The 23,014-nt window shown below is 49.7% G+C and overlaps 1 protein-coding gene across 1 annotated transcript; it reads left to right on the forward strand.

The window, feature by feature from the left end:
• The first annotated feature begins 8,040 nt into the window (after nucleotides 1–8,040).
• REN (renin) lies at nucleotides 8,041–19,432 on the forward strand. Its single transcript, XM_032785725.1, has 9 exons — nucleotides 8,041–8,141; nucleotides 11,251–11,407; nucleotides 12,329–12,452; nucleotides 13,250–13,368; nucleotides 14,622–14,818; nucleotides 16,423–16,545; nucleotides 17,299–17,443; nucleotides 18,471–18,569; nucleotides 19,271–19,432. The coding sequence occupies exons 1-9, from the start codon at nucleotides 8,041–8,043 to the stop codon at nucleotides 19,430–19,432; spliced, it is 1,227 nt and encodes a 408-aa protein (XP_032641616.1).
• The last annotated feature ends 3,582 nt before the right edge of the window (nucleotides 19,433–23,014 follow it).

Below are 23,014 nucleotides of genomic sequence, written 5' to 3' on the forward strand. Positions count from 1 at the left end.
CAGCAGCTCATTAGACATTTTATAAAAAGCAGCAGGGCAAAGGGAGCCAAGACGTAGCCAACTAAAATATCCTCCAGCCATCTAGGCTGTGTAACATACTTTGCAAATAGATGGGCAGGGTGGGGAGAGTTGAGTACTTCTACGGCACTGTGATGGCTGCATACATGTGTGACGAACCTGCTAAGCAGGAGACAACGCCGCCTATTGGAACCTTCCCCACTGAACAGCAGAGGAAGGACTCTGGCAGGATGCACTTTTGGGAGGCAGTGGCCGCATGGTTAGCCAAGAGGTGCAGAGAAGCAGTACGCAGAAAGCAGTACGCAGAGAGGAATCCCCAGCAGCTCTATGCAGAGCCACATGTGGAACAGGCTGCAGCTACCAGATGTTACAGCTGGGTGAAGGTCTTTGCGGGACTTTATGGGGAGCAGTAATGACTTGGTAGGGAGCCAGTGCAGAGGGGCGCCAATGAGAGACACGCCACTAAGTGATCCTGGCCTGGATGCCTGCTTGAATAGAGACTGGACTCGAGAGGGCACCCCAGGCACTAGTCCTGAGGAGCTTTGACTGTCCGTTGGCCTGTCCCTGGGACTCAGACAGGAACCACTATGGCTCAGTCACTTTGGACTGTAACCATTTAAGCCACGGGACCTAAGGCATCTGCAGCCTTTCCCCCTCCTGCCAGCCCTAGCAAAATGCCCTTTCCCTTAGCCATGGGTCTGCATGGTTCTTGGGAACTGCCAGGGCTAGCATTTGAATGCCCTGTCAGAGTTGTGACATCACTGGCATGCTCCTGCTGCCTTAGGGGTTTGGTGTGCTCCAGCACTGAGCTGCTATAGTTATCACACAGGGACTGTAGCAGAATCATGGTCCCAGGAAGAAGTGAGGGGTAATACTGGGCAAAGGCAAACTGGCTGAGAATCAGGAAAATCTGCTGAGCGGTGAGGTCTGTGGAAGAGTCTTCCCAGCCACCCCTGGGCCTGCTGTGGGCTGCTGTGGGGCAGCGTCTGCCACCCTGAGCTTGGGGTATTCCCCGGGGATTGGTCAGCTGGCTTTGTGGCTCCTCCCTAGCATCTCAGCCCCCAACAGAGGGGCTGCACTAGAACTCGGGACTGGCTGCAGCTTTTAGGAGCCTGTCTCTTTAAGGAAAGCCTGCTCTGAGCTTCCCCTGCTGCAAGCCTCCCCTGTCCCTCTGCTGCAGCCGAGCTCAGGGTGTGAAGGCAGAGCCCTCCTTAGGTCCTGGAAAGCTACAAATGGTCCATACATTTAAATTTGAAACTTGCAAAGAACAAACTCCCTGTCTCTCCTCTGGGTCACTGGCTCAGCCAAAGCCCTCCCCGGCCTGGGCCTGTCACCAGGCCCCATTCCCTTCCCACTCACTGCATTTACACCTCTGGTTACTTTTGACTGACACCTCAGTAAGGGAGAGGAGACTCCAGCTCCTGCACTCGCCACTGTGGACTGTACCACATGGACCGTGAGTCAGTGCCAGTTCCAGCCCTTTGACACTGTGCTGGTGGCAAAGAAGGGCCACAGCAGGTCCAGGATTAATTCCCCTGGCTTGGGAGCAGCCTAGAGCCAGTTTGCGTGGACCTTTGCCACCCCACCTCACAGCAAGTAGCGCAGGGGTGTATTGGGACTGGAAGGATGATGACCAGAGTGCTCTATCCCAGATGATTTGGCCTTCCCCACAAGCAGCCGGAGGGCTCTGTTGTAAATTAGAGCAGCCCAGAATCCAGGAGGCATAAAACCGCTCCTGCTCCTCTTTGGTGAGACACAACCCAGAATCTGGTCCTCCCAGCTTGTCTCTCTCCTCCCTTCATCTGAGCCCAGCCACTGCCTCATTATGCTTATTCATTTGTTAATCAAGGCTCCTGGGTTCCTGTAGCCCTCACACAATGCTGGCCTTGAGTGGGTAATGAAAGCCCTGGACCGGCCTTTTCAATTCTGCCTCCGGCCCCAGCTGCTAATCTCGCAGGCAAGGCTCTGGGCCACTGGAAAAGATGATTGAAAAATTCCTTGAGGGGCTGTAGTGAGTGTGAGAGCAGCTGGCCCAGCTGGCCTTGGACAGGTAAAGGACAGGGGCGGTTCGTGAACAGCTGGGACAGGGCTTGGGGAAATGTGACTCGTGTCCTTGAAAACACTCAGGGCCTCAGGAGCCACTCTGGCCTTGGAGGAGCGCTGCTGGCACAAGTACCAGGTAGGTGCCAGGGGAGCCTTCCCAAGGGAGCACCTGAGTTAAATGCAATCCAGGGCAGAGTGGGGGCCACAGAGCTTCTAGGACAGTCCTACCAACTGGGGGCACCTGATCAGCTGATCTGTTTGATCCTGCTACTTTACTCCACTGGCAGGTACTCTTCAGCCACTCAATCCCGATCCCACTGGAAGGCAGCTGTCTAGTGGTGACAGCAAGGGATTGGAAGCCAGGACTCCAGGGTTCGACTCTTGCTGCTTTGTTGCTGTGTGTGACTCTGGGCAAGTCACTTCCTCGCTCTCTGCCTCAGTTTTCCCGTTTGTAAAAGGCGATCACAGTGCTCACCTCCCTTGCAGGGTGAAGCTTAATTCATTCCTAGTGTTGGGTTACTCAGAGGCAGGGTGCTACAGAGAGGCAAAGGGCTATTCCCACAGTCCAGCTGTGGAATATGGTTGCTCTTCTTCCAGCTATGATATACTCTGCATTTCGGCAGCAGTTGCCAGCTGAGCTGCTCACATGGATTCCGAGGCCTGGTCTATGCTTGAAACTTAGGTCAACGTAGCTCCGGTGCTGGGGTGTGAAAACTCCACACCCACAAGCGCTGTGCTGGGTAGGTCTACAGAAGAATGTGTTGAGAAGAGTCCCTATGGGTGCGCCACGCATCTCCAAGATCCACAGTTCCTGCGCAGCATGCGTAACCTCTCCTTCTGTTGACCAAGTGACTCTTGCTCGGAGAAGGGGGTGTTCCTGCAGGGATGGGGAAACCACTTCCGGGGCTGGAGTCTGCATCTACACACTATGGCATTACAGCTACAGTGCCATGATGCTGCTGCTTTAGCATCAGTAGCGTTGACATGGCAACACACATCACTGAATTAAGACCCGTGTCCCTTCCCCTTTACTCACTGGGTAAGGAGAAGAGAATCCTGTGGCACCTTATAAAATAACAGACGTTTTAGAGCATGAGCTTTCGTGGATGAATACCCACTTCATTAGATGCATGTGTCTGGGTAAGGAGAGTATCATTCTCTTTGTATAGACGGGGGAAGGAGATTAAAGGCCCCAATGCTCCCCACCTTGGTGGGTTTTATGAGAAGAGCCTAATCCTCCCAGATGTGGCCAGAGGTTAGAACACAAGTCCAGCCTCATAACATGCTTCCCTCTCAGCCCCACAGAAGCCCATCCAGAATGGGATCCAGGCCCCCAGATGGGGCCACGTGCTCCTGGCAATGTTCCCTCTCCCCAACCCGTGACTCGCTCGTGGCCTATAGCAGAGCTGGAAAACGTCCCCAGCCCCCTTGCTCCCAGTCTTGTGTCCTGACCATGAGGCCCTCTTCCCTTCCAGGAGCCATCGATTTAAGTGGAACCCTTCGTAGTGAAAGCCCCTGCTCTAGGAAAGGCCTCTCCTCTAGGAAACTCAGCTCTGCTATGTAAACAAAGCTGCGGGATGCCCTAGGAGGGGATTTATATCTGCCGGCTCCTGGCCCGGCTATTTCTCATGTTCCTGCTGCCCCCGGTCTCAGCTCAGAAACGCAAGCAGGGGACTGGTGATTTGTGACCCTTTCCTCTGGGCAGCCAGCTCAGCGCGCACCAGGTTCCCTGGTGTGACGCATCCCGGAGCCCCTGGCCCCAGAGGGACAGAGTATTCGAGTCCCTCTATGGGAAATGACGACAGGCAGGACGGGCTCATGGGACTGAGGTAGCTTAGCCATGACCCCGCTGGGTCCTGCAAAGCAAAGGCACAGAGATGAGAATGAACAGCAGCCTTCCCCCAAGCATGCAGGGACATGGAGCAGAACCAGCACTACAAGGGAAAGTCCCCTGGGGCCAGTTTCACTGGCGGGGGGGGGGGGGGCAGATTTGGCTGGGCAAAACTGTGAGGCCAGAAATAAGCTGCCAAGTCAGAACAAACTGCATCCAGGGAGCATCTAAACATGCTGGCTCTGACCGTGTGCTTGAGGGCCGGAGGCACAGACCTGAGGCTGAGTGGACGATGCACCAGTTGTCTATCTGCCAGATTCTGGGCTGCAGTCCCAGCAGACCCCAGCCGCTCTAACTTACAGCAACACATCCCAGTAGTGCCCACGATCCCTGTAGGCCCAACCTGAATGTCTCACCCCAGCACAAACCCCTGCACTGTGACTGGTGAGGGGGCAGACAGAAGAGGACTGCTCACAGTGAGCCTATGCTGCACTGGTACCCTTGCATTAATGGTGGCATAGAGGGGCAGTAGCCAGGCACAGAATCTGCTCCACCTGCTCTTTTCAGTATTCATTTCTGCAGCTAACATAGGGCCCAGCATATCATCTCTGCTCTGTGCTTAGCCTGAACCAAACTCCCGGCTCTAGGCCCTGGATCTGTGTTCACAGCTTCCCCTTGTCTCTGTTAACTGGTTGGATCTGAATGCCTTGGGGGGTGTGGATCTGGATCCATATTTCGAACCCTGATATTTGGACAAATTTGATTTTTGGATCTGGATTACAAACCCTGACGTTTGGCAAGTTTTCATATGGGAGTCTGGATCAGCCTGTTACGGAGATAGGAAGTTTGGACCCTGTCCCGGAGATGTCTCACACCACAAAGCGTGGTCGCCAGTGTTAAGGGTGGATGGGGGATCTGGAATCCTCTTCTCAGCCATTCTTCAAGGCTTTCCCTTCCCCGGGCACTGCTGGCAGGGTGCACCAGCTGCGTTCCAAACCAACGTGCTATTTGAACTATGAATGCATTGGTTTGTTTGTTTAGCTAGTTATTTCATGGCATGGGCTGTTATGTAACTGGGTCCTTGAGAGAACATTTTTATTGCCTTACCGAGTAATTTCCCACTGAGGTCCCTGAGTCATTGAGATCGGTCCCCTGGCTGAGGGCTCTAAGGGCCTGATCCAGGGCCTACTGAAGTCAGTGCAAAGACTCCTACTGACTCCAGTGTGCATTGGACTATTAGCTCGTTTGCTGATGTCTGCGACCGTGAGTTTTCTACACACAATGGAGAAAATGAGAATAAATCAGCCCCATGAGAATAAATCAACCTAGCTCCATTTATGCCAGTTTAAACAAGTTGATCAGCGCTGTACCTTCTGCAAAGAATTCTAGTAATGCCCAAAGAGATTCCACCTGGCGTAGCTTGCGTTATGAGTTATAGATAGATTTATTCATTTTAAAATGCGGCCTGTGTGTTTTGCTGGTAGGGTGATCAGACATCCCAATATTAGGGGCTTTGTCTTATATATGCAACTATACCTCCCCACCCTCGAAAAAAAAGTGCCTTGATTTTTCACACTTGCTATCTGGTGACCCTATTAGCTGGTTGCATGCAACTGTCTCATAGATGTAACTTTAAAAAGAAGCTGGTCTGGGCTTTGTTAATATTGGATTGGCCCTTTTCCCAAGACCATGGAGAACTCAATTCATCCTTGGACCTCATCCAATCATTTACACCAGTGCAAAGTGGGGACGTAACACAACCATTCTGATCTGGTGGCATTCGTCATTAACTTGGCATTGGTGCAAATGACAGTGCAAGGTGGTGATGGATCGAGCTGTGAGGCCCAGACCCTTGGCTACCATACATGAAGCCATGGAACTAAGCCAATTTGCATCAGCTGCTCCCAGGTCTCCACTGTTGTTTTTTTTCCCCCCATCTTTTGATTTCTCCTGGGCAAAGTGTTCTGTTCTGGAAGCAGCTGTGCACAGGGGTAAATGACTCCACAAAGGACAAGGCGGCCGAGAATCAGGTCCAGGTGTCGGCTAGCGTGTGACAGTGACCACTGCTTTCAGCGCGGTCCCAGATTTTGATCGCTTGAAAGGATGCCTTGCCTTACCTGGTAGCTAAAGGGAGTGCTCTGCTGCTCATTGGGAGACCGGGGTTTCAGCCTGATTCCCTGGGCTTTGCAGGAATTGCACCAAAGCCACAACCCTTCGTTTGAACCAGCACGTCCCACCCTGCATTATTTACTGTATTGCCACACGCAGCCAGAGCTCTTACGTAGTCTGACCTGTGTGCCAGCCCCACAGCGCCCTTTAACCTGGGGGAGGGGAGGGAAACAGCTGGGTTTGGGAAAATCCCTGCTCATCAGGGCTGCGTCCAAGGCAGCCTGTGGGAAAATAAATACAGAGTCAATTAAAGAAACCCAACTGCTTTGCTGACCCTTTAAGGCCCCTCTTAAGTCTCCTGTGCTCCATTCAAGAACAGGCCCGTGGCTGGGCAATGACGCCCACAAGACGGTGGGTGACTCGTTTTCTCTCTTCCAAAATAGAGTTGGCCACCATGTTTATTGACTGCTTGAAGCCAGGCACCCAACATAAGAACATAACATCAGAAAGGTCATACTGGGTCAGACCAAAGGTCCATCCAGCCCAGTATCCTGTCTACCGATAGTTAACAATGCCAGGTGCCTCAGAGGGAGTGAACCTAACAGGTAATGATCAAGTGATCTCTCTCCTGCCATCCATCTCCACCCTCTGACAAACAGGCTTGGGACACCATTTCTTACCCATCCTGGCTAATAGCCATTGATGGACTTAACCTCCATGAATGTATCCAGTTCTCTTTTAAACGCAGTTATAGTCCTAGCCTTCACAACCTCCTCAGATAAGGAGTTCCACAGGTTGACTGTGCGCTGTGTGAAGAAGAACTTCCTTTTATTTGTTTTAAACCTGCTGCCCATTAATTTCATTTGGTGGCCCCTAGTTCTTATATTAAGATTTTCAGAGCTGCTAAGCGCCCACAGCCAGGGTCAGCTCCAGGCACCAGTTCAGCAAGCAGGTGCTTGGGGCGGCCAAGGGGAAGGGCCATCATGTTGGGCTCTGCAGCAGAAATTCAAGCAGCGGGTCCCTCGGTCCCTCTTGGAAGGAAGGACCTGCCTCTGAAGAAGAAAGTGGTGCGGTGGAACTGCCGCCGATCGCGATCGCGGGTTTTTTTTTTCTGGCCACTCGAGGCGGCAAAAACCCTGGAGCCGGCCCTGCCCACAGCTCCCATGCATTTCAGCATTAAGTCAGGCCACTTCCCTTGGTGCCTCAGTATGGAGTTCAGAGATGTAACCACCATAGTATTAGCCTTTCCCTAGATGACTTGTGCATGACAACCAGACAGGTCAGATCCTTGAGCAGCATAAATGGGCACTGCTCCATTGACATCAGTGGAGCTGTGCTGATTTACATCAGCTGAAGATCTTGCATAGGGGCTTCAGTGGAGGTAGCATGAGCTAGTGGTCAAAGTAGGGGGGACTGGGAGCCACGTTCCCTGGATTCTCATCCCAGCCGTGCAACTTTTGGGTGAATCACTCTACCTGTCCAGGGATTCACCCACTTTTGCAAAGTCCATCAAGTTCCTTGAATGAACAGCATTATTATGGGCTCAGCTGGGGCCAATTCACCCTCATTCTATAGACTTCCATAGAGCTAGCTTGATTTACACTAGCAGACAGTCTGGCCCGTGTGGCATAAATGCCAAGTGTTGTTAAGTACTTTGAGATGACTTCGGAATGCTAATAAATTAAAAGAAACAAGTTTGCTACATGGAGAGATTTTATTTTTTAAAATCCTTTTATTAAATGCTTTTGCCCTAGTGCACCTGAAGAGATTTGATCTGCCTTATTGGGATGTATACTGCACCACGTGTATATGTGTCCCCCACCGAAACTGCCCTTTGCCAGGAAGTGAGGGCAAGCTTAGCTCCAAAATCTGTGTACCTATGGAGTGTCCCCATTGGCAGGATTTGTTATTCCCAAGTCTTCCTCCAATCCGCATTGAGCACAAACCTAAACAGATGCAGAAGGTTTGGCTATAAAAGCACAATGAGTTTTTCCTCTCCTTTGATGCAAGCAGGAATCTGCTGTCCCAGAGAGAAGTCCATGCAAACAGAGCAAATTAGAAGGATGCAGCAGTTTTTGATCTTTGTGATGGCTATCTGGGGGGCAGGATTCTTCTGCTCTTCAATTGATGCTTTCCAAAGGTAACGTTCTGTATGTTACTAAAGGCCTAAGGGATGGCGGGTGTGTGTGTGAGAGAGAGAGAGAATCTCTCTTGTATGTTTCTTTTCACTTTGGCTGTAACTGATAACAGAGGCTTCAGCTCCTGTAAATCAGTGCAGCTCTATTGACTTCCACAGAACGCTGCTGATTTACACCAGCTGAGGATCCGGCCCTCACTTTTTAAAGGTTCACTAAAGGGGTCTGGACTTTCTCTGCTCTCGGGCCCTTGGGGAGGTTGCCTTGCTCAGCAGTGTCTCTATTTTTAAAAATGAAAAGGGGAAGATGAGGAGCTTTCATTTAAATCTGAAATGAGCCGTGGAAGGGAAGAAGCAGAGGCTATGCTATCCTCAGCCAGCTGAGCTGGGTTTCTTTCTGCTTTGTGTCACTAGAGCAGCATAGAGCATCCAGAGAATTCAAAACTATTTTGGCCCATTTGCCTACGTAGAGAACCGACCAGCAATTGCCAGCCTCTGCCATACCACTCAGAGAAGGACAGGTAGCGTACAGCATCCACTGCAAGGGTTTCCTCTGTTTCCAAATGCATTTCTCAAGGCAGGCTCTGATCTCATTTAAACTGGTATAAATTCAGAGTAATGCCACTGAGACTAAAAACAGAGTGGCTCCAGATTTCCCCAGTGCAAATGAGATGAGGATCCATCCCATACAATTTAAATTAGGCCTTTGAAGGGGATGTGGGAGAAGTTCCTACCCACTGGGTGATGGCTGCAGGGCCAGGACAGATCATTCTCCACTCTGGGTATCCGGTTAATGTAGAGTCTCTGGGAAAGTCACAGGTGGTGAGTCTTTGGGGGCAGAAACTTCACAGGAATGGCAAGTTGGAGGCTATGTTGCCACTTAGGAGACATCTCTTACTGACAAAATAAGAACCCGAATCAGATCTTTGAGAACAGAGTATTTTTTTAGCCTTGTAAATGCGTACAGGGACCATGCGTCAGGGCCCAACAATGAGGTGTGAGGAGGTATTAGTTAATAGGTCACCCCAAGGACTGGTCCCAGACTGGAACACTGGCCCCCAGTGCTTCTGAGCTTTGGGAAATGTGGGACCTGAACTTCGCTAGTTGGGTCCATCTCTTGTAGAGCAGATATTTTTTGCCTGAATTATTTTTTTGGCAAAAAATGCAAACTTGGAGCCATGGAAACATTTCCCACATTTGTGTTGGTTTTGCCAAATTCTGTATGTTGGGCAAATTTGGAAACAATTGAAATGTTTTAATTATTTTTTTGTTTGAAACCACTTTTCATTTTCAAATTTCTTTCTGTTTTATTTTATAAAATGCTCAAAATCTAAACAAAACATTTAATTCAACCCAAAACAATATTTTATTCAGCCTTTCAATTGGCTAAAATAAAGCTTGAAAATGTTCATTTGTGGGTGGATCTAAAAGGATTTTTTTTATTTGATTTTTCAGAATTGTCCCTAAAAAAATCCATTTCTCTGACACTTCTCTATTAATCACATATTAGAATGTGGGAAGAGGGATGGGGAAAGGAAAATGTAACATTTTCTAAAGCCTTAAAGTGACTTAGGAGCTGACATCTCATTTTGAAAAGTGACTTGGGCATTTTTAGGACACTACAGCTCATTGAAAGTCCGTGAAAATTTTACCCCAGATTGCAAACAGATAACATGAAGAATGGCCGGAGACAGAAAGACAGACAGAGGAACATGGAGAAAGAGAGACTCACAGATAGAGGAAAGGAAAAGCAAAGAGAAATGGTGTAGCTCAGGATGGAAACAAGAGGGGGAGAATAAACTTTGCTAGAGGAGAACATAGGAGAATGAGAAATGTTCACAGCAAAAAGAGAAGGCTGAGGGAAGACAGTAAGTGCAGAGGCTCAAAGATAATTAGCCAGGTGCTGTATCGGGAGATTTCTGTTTCCTCTCTAGAATCAAGGCCATGCTAGAGGAATCCAAAATGCTCTTGACTTAATGGACTGTTGGTTCGGTCTGATCTGCCAAACCCTCTGTACGAAGGAGAAGCTTGTGGTTAGAGCATGGATGAGGCTTCAGGGGTAAGGAATACAGGGGACTCAGCAACCAAGAAGCATTGGGAGGAAAAGGAAAAGTGACTTTATAAAGCTATTAGTGGCAAATGATACTCTGTACTGTGATCCTGTCCTGTCCTATAGGGGTGCACCCTACGTGCTGCTGGGACTCTGTAAAGAGTGCTCTCCCCGCGGAGTCTGTCCCTCAGCATTAGACTGAAGTCCAACATCTCGAGTGACCACGTGAGGCTCTGAAAGGTCCAGTGGCATATTCTGCAACAGCAGAAAGGGGAAGGGAGGGGAGGGGGAACCACCGTGCCCTGGCCAAATTCCAACTCACGTCAGGCCATTCTGCCTCCTTAAACTCCCCCTGCAGTGTCAATAGAATATAATAGTCTCCTGCATCCTTGGCCCCACAAGCATGATATCTGGCCTCATGCAGTCGTTTTGCTCTACCCAGCCATGACTGGCCTGAGGCGTGAGCAATGCCCGGTCATCTGGGGACATGTTTCCATAGCTCTGTGCTGATTGTGCCAGTCACCGAACTGCTTCATCTTCCACTGGGATAAGAGGGACCGTTTGGGGCAGCGTATGAGCTCCAGACTCCAGTCAGGCCAGCAGATGGGTTATTCGGAGACAGGTGTCTACTGCCACCTAGAGTAACTGAGCTGCATTCACCAGGCCAGCTGCTGAGGCTTAGCCAGGAACCCCGGGTCTCTCCCTCCCAGTGTGGCTTTCTACAGGCCCAGTTCTGTTCTCAGACCAGTTCTGCTGTGGAGTTATTTGGCTGACTTTGGTGGAATTACTCCTGATTTACACCAGCGTCAATAAGAACAGAATTGGGCCCAGATGAAAGAATGGGCACATGGGGATTTTCAAGTGTTTATGCATAACAGGTCAAATCCTCAGCTGCTGTCTCAGCTTTGACTTATATGACCCCAGCTGAGGGTCTGGCTCCGTCTTTTCTGAGATGCAGAGGAAATCTGAAAAGCTATCCAGCATCTCATCTTGCTGCTCCCTCTAGGCACCTTTCATCTGTCACCCTAAACCCCTGGCATTTTTCCTTCTTCCCCCAATGTACAGGATCCCACTAAAGAAAATGCCCTCAATCCGTCAGACCTTGCAGGAGATGGGTGTGAAAGTCTCAGACGTCTTCCCTGCCCTTAAGCAGAATAAATACGCCGGTGCCACAGGCCCTCGGAATGGGACGGCCCCCACCATCCTCACCAACTATCTGGACGTGAGTTCCCCCCATTGCTTTAGTACCCATCCCCAGGTCTCCTTCTGTACCTACGGGCTTGTCGACACAAGAGTTGTACGGCCTTATCTGCCAGCTGTAGTTAAAGTGGTACAGTCCCCCTAGTGTGGTTGCAGCTCCGTTGGTAAAGGGCACTCTGGACTGACAGAGCAGTTGTCACACGGGAAGCCGATAACTGCTGGCCGAGCTATGTCAGTCATAAAATGACATCCGGACTTGATTCAAAGACTTCAAATGACAGAGAATCTGCCATGTGCCAAAGGTTCGTTACCATTTACATGGAAGCATGGAGGGAAACGGACAGGACCAGGAAATACAGAGAGGTCTTCAGAGCAGGAACAGTCTTGTGTTGCCGTGAGTCCTCTGGCAGCACTTAAATAAGAATATGCTGTCGGGGGGATCAGGGGCACTGTTCAGAGACACGGGGGCCTAGCCCTGTTTAAGGGTCGGCGTTGCCTGGCCTAAGCCATTTAGATGCCTATGTCCCATTTTCAAAAGGGACTCAGGCTGTTTGCAAGTCGATGGGATGTGGGCTCCGAAGTGCCTACATCGGTTTTGGAAATTGCTCGCGCCTGGCAATGCTAAGCAGAGCAACGCTTAAATCCCTTTAAAAATCTGGGCCAAAGTGCCTCGTCCAAGGTCCCCCAGCATGTCTGTGGTGGAGCAGGAGCAGGTCATCCGAATGGGGATGATGATAACTGTCAACCAGGCTTGTAGGGAGTGACTTAACTATTAAAGTTTGCTAAGGGCTTTGAGATCCTCTGATAAGGGTCTTGTTACGCTCAGGGTGCATCGATGGGAAATCAGGTCATTTTCCCTAAGGATAATGCTCTCGCCAGCACAAATCAGCATTGCCAGGGCTCCCATTCGGTTCTAATGTTCCTCCCGTTGTGTGTTCTCCAGACCCAGTACTTTGGGGAGATCAGCATTGGCACACCAGCGCAGACCTTCAAGGTGGTCTTTGACACGGGCTCGGCCAACCTTTGGGTACCTTCCTACAGATGCTCTCCACTCTACAGCGCCTGCGGTGAGCCCTGGAGCGTCTCATGGCCAAGCCACCTGGGAACACTGTTGGGGAGCTTGTGCTTGTGCAAATCAGGGCTCCATTTGACTCAATGGATTGAAAGCAGAATTAGACCCCACTTCTTGTGGCTCCTGCAATCAGCCTGCATCATTTTCAGTAGAAAGATTGCATAGGACCCGGAGTGGGGAGTACGGAAGAAGCCTATGGTGTAACAAAGTGCACGCTCACCACAACGGGCATGGTGAAATGATAGGGAAACACTACTTCCAGGCAGGAATGTATGTGTCACGATGCAGGGAAGGGTTCTGGACTCGGCCGCTTGTTGGGAGCACATATGTGGTCATAGCAGGAGAGAGCACGGCTGATGGGAGGAAAGGATTTGAATGACATCTCAGAACAGTTCTCAGAGAGTTGGGAATGTGGGAAGATTGCCAGGGAAAATAAATTGTAAGCATTTGTAGAGGGAGGGATGTGATGAAGGGAATTGGAGATCTGGGCAGCTATTCCCTGCTCTGACATTGACCCACTGTGTGACCTTGGGGAAGTCCCTTCATCCCTCTGACCCTGATCCAAAGCCAACTGAAATCAGTTGAAAGACTCCCATTGACTTGGATGGGCTTTGGCTTAGGCTCTCTCTGTAAAAAAAGGCTCATTCTCTGCTGCATCACAGGGCAGGGGGAGGAGGAATTAAGTAACCTTCGTGAGGCACTCCCATGCTATAGTGATGGAAGCAGATAGCGCCCGCCTGTCATGCTGATTTGCTTTAACTCCCGCCACCCTCCTTTCTAATGTATCCCCAGTGTCTCACAACCGCTACGACTCTTCCAAATCACGCACGTACCTGGAGAATGGGACAGGCTTTGCTATCCAGTATGGATCAGGAAGCGTGAAAGGTTTCCTCAGCCAGGACGTCGTCATGGTAAGTGCTGGTAAAGCCATGCTAAGGATAAACCCCATGGTCTGCTTCAAAGCCCATTGAAGTCAATGGAAAGACACCCACTGACTCCACTAAGCTTTGTATCAAGCCATAAACAAGCCCCTCCCTGCCCCAGTATAGGTCATATCCTCTATTAGTGTAACTCAGTAGAGCACCATTGACTTCAGTGTAGACATACCCATTGCACAAGCTTGGGGTCTGGCCCATTGACTCAGTGGATTTCTATAGCAAACATTTCATCTGCAAAGATCCCAAAGCACTTTACAGACTGACAGGATTGCTTCCCCCATCAGTCGAGCCAGTTGTGTCCTGGAACATGGACACGCCACACAACCACATTTCGAAGCTGGGTAGAGCAAAGTAGACTACGGCACTTTGAGTGCCCGGCGGCCATATCCACATGGATAGTTAGTGCGAGGCAGGCGACTGCAGGATCGATTTACACCCCAACGAGCCTCAAGCTAAGTGTTCATGTAGACAAGCCCTTCATTTTGCCTGTAAATGAAAGCAGAGATTCTCCCATAATCACTGGGTTCCTGGAGTTTCGTGCTTTAAGAACCATACCAAGTATTGGAAGGGTCCTGAAAAAATCAAGAGCACTGACAACACTGGAATGTCCAATAGCGGAGAGTGTAGTAGGTTTTGTTTAAACTCACATCACCACATGTATTGTTAGTTACACAGGGCTAGGAGCCTGTCGGGCTTTTCCCCAAAATACAGGAGAACAGAAGCCAGGGTTTGTGGCTCCACCTGCAATGATTTGGAGCCTGGCTGAGCAGCCCCAACTCCCATCAGAGGTCAGCAGGAGCTGTGGGGCTCAGCATGAAAATCAGACTGTTGGGAGGGATGATCGTCATTCCCTTGAAGTCCCTTGAGCAGCAGTAGTGTTTGGGGTGGATGGGGGGCAGGGCAGCTTCTGCAGTGGTTCATAGTGGCTGTGGACAGGTGTGCACAGGTTAGAGCAGCCCGTGTGGCTGCTCTAATCTGCACTGGAAACAGCAGTAGTCCCTGAAAACCCCAGGATCAGGGAGCTTCGCTACTTATCCCTTGGTCCTTGAACTCTGCACCAGCACATGGATGAATCAGGGTCCGTTGTGCTCCCAGCCCTCTTGACTATTTAAATGAGCAACATGCAGAATACCCAAGTGCATGATACTTGTGTACCAAAGAGAAGCGCACTAGACCCCCGTTTACCCTCCACTGATCTGCATTGTCTCATACTCTCCTCTCCCAAGGTGGCTGATATTCCCATCATCCAGGTCTTTGCTGAAGCCACGGCGCTGCCTGCCTTCCCCTTCATCTTTGCCAGGTTTGATGGGGTGCTGGGCATGGGGTACCCCAGCCAGGCCATCGATGGCATCACCCCAGTGTTTGACCGGATCCTCTCCCAGCAGGTCCTGAAGGAGGATGTGTTCTCGGTGTACTACAGCAGGTGGGTGTCGCTAGGAGCAAACAGCCTGTACCACAGAGGAACTGGGAGCGCTGCATGAGTCTATCAGTCCTGTACAGTGGGGTGGGGGTCTCTGGGGTTCACTGCTGCAAGAACAATGAGTATAAAAGTTGTCTGGGTTCAGAGTTATGGCCGTGTTTAGCGCGGCCTTCACTGAAGAAACAGAAGAGCAGGGAGGTTGGCGGAGTTGGAACTGAATAAGAGAGGAGCTGTGGGCCAGGCTGGAAGGGCACAGGCAGAGTTGTGTGGGTGCCCAGAACAAGAGTAGTAGGAGGAGCCGTGGACCAAGATTGAGAGGCCAGGCACAGTTGTGTTGGGGACCTATTACTGGAATAACCAGGGGTGTTGCAGGTCACAGCGAAAGGCAGACCTGGTCAAAAATTGGCATTCAAAACTTGTTTTGGTGGAAAATGGCTTTTTCGTTAAACAAATAATTTTTCTGTAAGAAATACCCATTTGTGACCCCAAAAATGTTCAGGTTCTTGTGAAAAAATGGAAAACCCCCAAACTGAAATTGTTTGCGTATTCCGCCACTGAAAATGGGCAGAGGAGAAGTTGGTTTTTCAATGCAAATCCAAAAACTTTGGAGGAAATATATTGATGGAACTAAAAATCTCTCGGTTTCCATCCAACATGTGTGCAGCATCGACCCCTGCTTCCTGGCCAGCTTCAGTGAAAGGCCTTCGGAAGTGTGGCTTGGGGGAAGCTTACCCTGAAGCCATCTGCACCGGGCTCAGTCCACACTGGTGCTGTCACATCCTGGCTTTTATGAGCAGTAAAACTAAATTCAAGAGACAAAAAATAATGCGAAACAAATCTGGAAATCAGACTGTGAAGCAAAACGTGTGGATCTCGTGCTCTCTCCTAAAAGTGCGACTGTCAGGGATGAACAGAGCCTAGTGACGCCTTTCCCAAAGTCCTTGGTCTGCAGTCCTGGGCCAGATCCTCAGCTGGTGTAAATGAGTGTAGCTCTAGGCCAGCGTGCACCAGCTCAGGATCTGGCCAGCTGGTATGCAGAGCTCCTGAAGGCAAAATCTCCTTAGGATCCTTGTTTTATTAGATTTCTCTTTCTTTGCAGAGCTTCGAAGTAAGAAGATGATAAAACACAAACCCTCTCAAGGCGTCACCACACTAACAATCACCTTGCACCCTGGTGCTGGGCGGTAAATTCTGCTAGCTCTGCCAGAAACATACCAAAAAATGACTCCCTTTAGCAGCCCAGTACTGGTTAGTATGAGCTCCCTCTGCACTGACTGGGCCACTGACACAAGAGGTCCATTACGCTCGCTGGAACACTCCTCGGCCTCTAAAGCACAGCCTTGCTCTAGCAGCCAGGTGGCAGCTTTGCTAGGTGTGAACTTGAGATCCCCAGGAAGCCTCTAATCAGAGCTTTCAGCATGCTGGAGCCATCTCCCAGACTCTCTTCACCATGCGCACTAACTCCCCTCACTTGATTCATCTGCCACGTGGGAAATCTGCATCACATCTTGGTCCCTATGGGGTTTCCCTGTCCCCTGCCTTCCTGGAGTGGAGACCTGAGAGAAGGGACAAGCTAGGAAGTTACTCTGTTGTGTTTTATGTCCTAGGAACTCTCTTCTGAAACCCGGAGGGGAAATTATCCTTGGAGGAAGTGATCCAGCCTACTACACAGGGGATTTCCACTACCTGAACGTCAACAAGAACGGCTACTGGCAGATCAGCATGAAGGGGTCAGTAGCGGGGAGCATGCCTGGCCCTTACATAGCTCCCTCCCTCCTAGGTGGGGAGGGATTTGGGGAAGCACGGTAGAGTTATCAAAACTGGAATCAGGCTCGGTCATTGGTGTTAACCCCTTTAACACCTGCAAAAAGTGCTGGGGGACAAGTAACATTGGATCCCAAAGGTTAACAAGAATGGTACCAAGTCCATGTGTCGTGCTTCTTGTGTTCAACATGAGACAATTACCCAAAGTCTGGTCCTGGGAGGTCAGTAAGCCCAGTTCACAGGCAAGGAGACTGAGACACATGGTGTGACTTGTCCAAGGACACACAGAGTCACTGGCAGCGCAGGGCTAAAACCTATTCAGCAAGCACAAGTCACACACACACACACCCCGGCCCCAAGCCCTGGGGTTCTCCTGACCCTGAGCTATGTACGTTACAGGGCTGGGGCTGGGAGGAATGTGTAGGAGCTAGCAGATCGGTGTGGTCGGGGCCCAAGAAGAGCGCTTGGGTCTGTTGGAAGGGTCAGAGCAGATGCACATCAGCGCCTAGCAGTAGGATGTGAAGGGAGGTGGAAGGAGATGGACTGGGAGGGAGGGAGCTGGTGCTGATTGGAGGGGCTGGGAGAGAGAGGGAGCTGTCTAGATTGATGTAATTTCTAAGGCTCCTGTTGACCTTGATATTACAGGGCAGGGGTGACCAGAGTGCTTCCGGGAGGGGAGAGGTTAGGGGAAAGTCAGAGCTCTTTCCTTCACTCCATAGGGTGTCTGTCGGTGCTGAGACGTTGTTCTGCAAAGAAGGTTGTTCGGTGGCCATTGACACTGGGGCTTCCTACATCACTGGCCCAGCAGGCTCCATAGCTGTGCTAATGAGAGCCATCCAGGCGGCGGAGCTGGTGGAAGGAGGGGTGAGCAAACCCACCATTCGCTTCTGTCCATCTGCTCGCTGATTGGCATGTGACCAAGCAGCCAGTTTCATTAGGTCCCGACCTGGGAACTAGGGCAGGTGCTGGGGATGATGGGGATGAGGTTACAATTGATTCTCAGGGGAGAACACACAGCTTGTCTCTCCTTGGCTGTGACAGCACCCTGTCTTTCCAGACCATGGGGTAGCAATGGCCATTCCCACTGGCAGAGACAGGTCATCTCCTCCTCTCCCAGCTGCGCAGGAGCAGATGGAAAATGTTGATGACTTCTCCTTTATGAAGCCAGGGGTCAAAGACTCCATGTGCTTTAGGGCAGGCCGGGGTGGATAAGGAGAGAGGTTCCTTTTGGGCACATAGTCACAACCCCAGGCAGAGGGAGGTGGAACAGGACCCCTGGGCCCCAGGTTTTTACTGTCTGGTTAACTCACTCTTGGTCTCCTTCCAGCTTGTTCCATGTGGTTGCACCACTTTGGGAGGCAGGGTGAGGTAGTCCAAGAAGCCAAGATGAGCACTGTGTGTGGGAGGGAGTGGTGCTTTGGGATGCCGCACACTGTTCAGTCTCCATTGCTAACATGGGTCTACTTTATCGAATGAGATGCAACAGCCTTTAGCTGAGGCTACTTGTGCCTAGTGCCGGCTTTAGGCTGATTCCCCCAATTCCCCAGAATCAGGCCTCACGCCTAAGAAGACCTCTTTTTAATTTTTTAATTTTTTTTTTATTCACCTGGGGGGGTTCTGGGTCTTCGGCAGCATTTCAGCGGCAGGGTGTGTGAGTGTGTGTGTGTGTCTGCTCTGGGTCTTTGATGGCATTTTGGCAGTGGGGGGGTCCTTCAGTCCTGCGGAAGACCTGGAGCAGGACACCGCCTCCCCTCACCAAAGTGCCGCCGAAGCCCTGGACTGCTGCCGAGTATTCAAATTGGGCCTCACAGTTCATAAAGCGTGCTGGACCGTCCTGCTTTGAGCCCCTCTGTAGGACCTAATCACCTTCTCCTTCCTTCTTCTGCTCCAGTATATCGTTGACTGTGACAAAGTCCACCTGCTGCCTGATATCTCCTTCCACCTCGGTGGGAAGGTCTACGCACTCAGTGGCTCAGCCTACGTCCTCCGGGTGAGATACCTATTCTCTGTTGTTAATGGTGGTGGGGGTGGGGGTGGGGGTGGGAAAGGCAGCTGCTGCTCCTGACAAGGGATTTCTAGGTGATGCCCACTAAAGAACATGTGTGACAGCATTAAGGGCAGAGAAGGGTTTAGCAAGAGATCACTTCATTTCAGAGAGTTCTCCACTTGTATTCTTTATCTGGTTCAGAGCTGTTATTTTGGATATCATCAGCCGTGGACTCCAGACTTATGTCCAATATATTGTCCCCATAACACACGTAGGAATAAAGATAAGCCTAAACCAGAACTAGTTTTTCCAAAGCTCACAAAGTTTGTGGAGCTGTCTGGATAAACGAGGACCTGATTCCAAACCTCACCTCCTGCTTTTACAAAACACAAACCCTCCCTGGGTAATTTCTCATCTTCACAGCAAAATCTCAGGAGTGCAGAGTGAAGAGCACAGCAGCAGGAGAATCTCGTGTGAGGGACAGGGCCTAAGGTGGGAGCAGGAATCTGGAGCAGGCCTGGCTGGAAAGCATAGACTGAAGTGTGGACCAGATTCCTGGGAGAAAAGGTTGTGGAGCTAACTAGCAACAGGAGGGAAACAGTTACTTGGGACATTTCAGGGTCTGGGGAAACAAATTCCAATCCAGGGCAGGATTCTCTCTCCCTAGCATCTGTCCTCACGAGCTGGTCTCTTTCCTTTCATAGCAATCCCAATATGGAGAGGACATCTGCACCGTGGCATTCGCAGGTCTGGACATCCCTCCTCCAACCGGCCCCCTCTGGGTCCTGGGAGCCAGCTTCATCGGGCAATACTACACCGAATTTGACCGGCAGAACAACCGGATCGGCTTCGCCACCTCCCTCTGACAGCAGGAGTGGGGGAGTTGGGCAGGGGGAGAAGGAGAGAGTATCGGTTTGGAGAAGAAACACACGACTGCCAAGGAGAAGCATTTTAAACTGTGAAAGAGAATAGCTTAGCAGAGTAGTTCCTTAAAGGCACAAAAAACACATCCTGTCTATATTTAAGCAAAAACCCCTTATTAGTCCACTTTAAAAATCAATGCTACACTTCAGTGATAGGCCTCAGAACTAGTCCTCTTTGCTCCAGAACTTCTCCACTCCACGGTCCTCATCACGCAGGCACCGATTTCCTCTTCCCCAGGGACTGGGTCTCGTCACTTGCAACTTTTATTTTTCCATATTGTTTTGAGCCTCCTTTTGCCACAGCTGGACTTACTGCTACATTCCTACCCTATGAGTCAGCTGAGAGATACATTTGTCCACAGGCCAGAATTTTCTGTGTGTAATACATTACATTGGGTGAATTTGACCTCTGCCTAGGTGCCTCAATGAGAGCTTTAAAAGATCTGGCCCTAATTGGGAGTACCAAGTGCTAGGAAATTGGGCCCTGAGCTCTTCTGAAAAATTTGGACCTTAGTGGCACAGTGATAAGAAGGTTTTTGAAAGGTGACTTACAAAAAAAAAATCAATTTCTAGTATCAAACCAAGGTGGTGTTTTTAAGGGGGATATCCCCCACCCCCCCGGGTTATTTTTTTATATTAGCATTTCAGATTTTTCTCTCCCCTGACAGACCATATGGATGACTGGAGAACAGGTAGATAAGACTTCAAACTTCAGGAAAGTGAAACCTGATTGATCCATAGTTTTGTTTGTTGGTTGTTGGGGGGTTTTTTAAGGCCAGAAGAGACCTTTGTGATCTGACCTCTTGCATAACACAGGCCACAGAATTTCCCAGAAATTCCTGCCTCAAGCCCATATCTGCGAATTGAGCTAGAGAATATTTTTTTAGAAAGAGACATGCAATCTTAATTGGGAGGCTATTTGATTTTTTTCATTCCAGACTCCTCAGAATACATTTTTGTTCCTTTTGCTCCTTTTTGTTCATGCCTAGTGCAGATGTTCGAGAGAAAAGCTCTTTTTGTTCATGAGGAGGAAGGGGCAGCAAACCCTTAAGGCCGAAAGATGCTCAGATGGTTGTGAGGGGACCACATCTTGATAGAGACAGTGCTGCAGATGACGCCTCTCTCTTCCGCAGTCTCCTCTTCCATTTGCCATCAAGTAACAGCCCTGTGGCGACTGCTGAGATGGAAGAGCGATAACCAGAAAGGTTTAAATAGATTTTTTAGCTGGCTGCTGATGCAATTTAGCAGGGGAAATGAGGTGAAGGAGCCGGCACCATAAATCAGCCAGCTCTCCATAAACCACCAGCAAGTCTCCTGTGGACCAATAGCGGTTCGTCTACCACCGTTTGAGAACCTTCAAGTTAAGGGCTGGGAAAGCACCCATCCCAGAACCCCTCTGACAAAACCAGAGAGGACCAGACTCTGCATTCCTGAAATGTTACCTTGAAAATATCAAGCGACAGGAAAAAAGCTTTTAAAAGAAAAATCTTTCAAGCTTCCTTTTTCCAACCTTAAAAAAGGGCAAAAGCTCATTTTATTCCCCCTTAGTGGGTCACCTTTAGTATGCTGATGCTTAATGGCACTGCCAGGATTAAAGGGAACAGCTCTGTGAAATACTCACTTGAAGCTGCACCTTTCGGATTGGTGCATGGATCTCTGGAGGTGATTGAAAGTTGGAACCTTAAAAAGCCAACAGGCCCTGGAAATCAGGTGGCAAGTTAGAGGCCTCTGTTCCCATTGTGCTGTAACAGTAGGTTACAGGGTGGTGCCCTGAATCCTTACAACCTTTTTAGACTTTAAAGTGGGCTTCTGTTCTGAAAAGTGACCACGTAAAAAATTGTTACTTCCTACTCAACCAGTCAGCTCCCTGGGTTTGACTGACCCTCACCCTGGAACACATTGCTGTTCTGATCTGGTATAAATGACTGCCCAGGGTGCGGGGGAATGGTGAATTCCTGCTCCCCCACCCTCACTGCCCCATTGCATATGCAGTTGTATCTTGTTTTGCAGCTCGTATTAGACCTGCAAAGCCAGTACTGCTGCAGGAGAGTGAGCTGAACTGTACTCTGGCTTACACATCGCTGACAGCAATGTTAATCTGCCCTCCATTCCACCACCACCTGTGCAACTCCATTGATGAAGATGGGGATACAGAGGGATAGTGCAGAATTGTATTAGCCAGGTTTCATAATTCATGAGCCAAATGGAACCAGCTTGCCTTTCAGATCCCAGGGTGTGTGCATGCAGCTTTCAGTTAAGGGAGCAGGGAGCAAGGTCAACTCCTATTCCTCCAGTGGAGTTGTACCTCCATTTATACTCAGTCCAACAAACCTTTTTTTTTTTTTTAATCTTTTAAACTGAGTGTATTTGATCTGGAAATCCAAATCAGCACAACAAACATGGATCTCCAGAGTGTCATTTGTAGATGTTTTTCTCAGAGCAGAGGCATACTTTAAGGTAACAGTCTTAAGTTAAAATGATTATCAATCAATTCACTTGTGGATAGAACACTGGGGATGCTACCATGTTGCCGATGGCTGCCTGCCAGGAACAGCTGAGTGTTTTGTCAAACTTTTCCACGTTGTTTGTTTGTTTTTTGAGCTGTAGAAAAGCAGTTCATGTGCAGTTTAACAATATATTTATAGCTTGTGTTAATCCTGCCTACTCTGTGATTTTTGTATTAAACAAAGACTCAAAGCAACAAGGACTCTGAGCTGATGATGTTTGTTATTGCAGATGCAAGAGAAATCAAGCCGATGTAAGAGCACAACAAGTGTTTTCTTTATCTGAGTTTACCATAACAGACACAAAGTGTATGTCGATGCTGCAGCTGGGAGATGGCACAGGCTAGCCGCTGGAGTCAAAGCCTGCTAATAACTCTCTCTGTCCCAGTTCAGGTGGCTAGCTTGTAATGCCACCTGTGAGGAACCAGCCACTCTGCGATTTTTGGTGTGTTCACTTGTGTGTGCGTTTCCAGAGTTTGACAGAAAATACGTGACCATGAAGCACGTGGGGCTGCGGAGAGGGGGGAGCGAGATTTTCTTTGCTTTGGATTGTATTCAGATTTTCAGCCGCTCACAACCCCGCAGGCTGATTTTTGTTACACCCCCTGGGGATCACAATGCAGCAACTGAGAAACATGGGCTAGAGAAAAAGAATGGTCTTTAGGCTGCTCAGCAGGAGCCCTGAATTCAGTTCCCAGCTCTGCCAGATATGCAGTGTGACCTCAGGTCAGCCAGGGCCCAATTTGCAAAGGGGCGCAGTGTCAGATTTACAGCGCCCTGGGCTCTTTGGAAAATCTGGCTGTTAATCTCTCAGTGCCCCGGGTTCCCCATCTGTAAAATGGAGATAATACTTCTCTCCCACCCTTTACAAGCTAAATAGATGAGAGAGAAACTCTTTGGGTCAGAGAACAGCTCTTCCTATGTGCTTGTACAGGGCAACTGTGCCAAGGGCTGTAGCTGTTTCTGTAATACAAATAGCATGGAGGTGACGCTGCAGTCAGATGGGTTTGGGAGGGGAAAG

Source organism: Chelonoidis abingdonii, chromosome 4 (genome assembly GCF_003597395.2).
Source record: "Chelonoidis abingdonii isolate Lonesome George chromosome 4, CheloAbing_2.0, whole genome shotgun sequence".
Taxonomy (NCBI): Eukaryota; Metazoa; Chordata; order Testudines; family Testudinidae; genus Chelonoidis; species Chelonoidis abingdonii.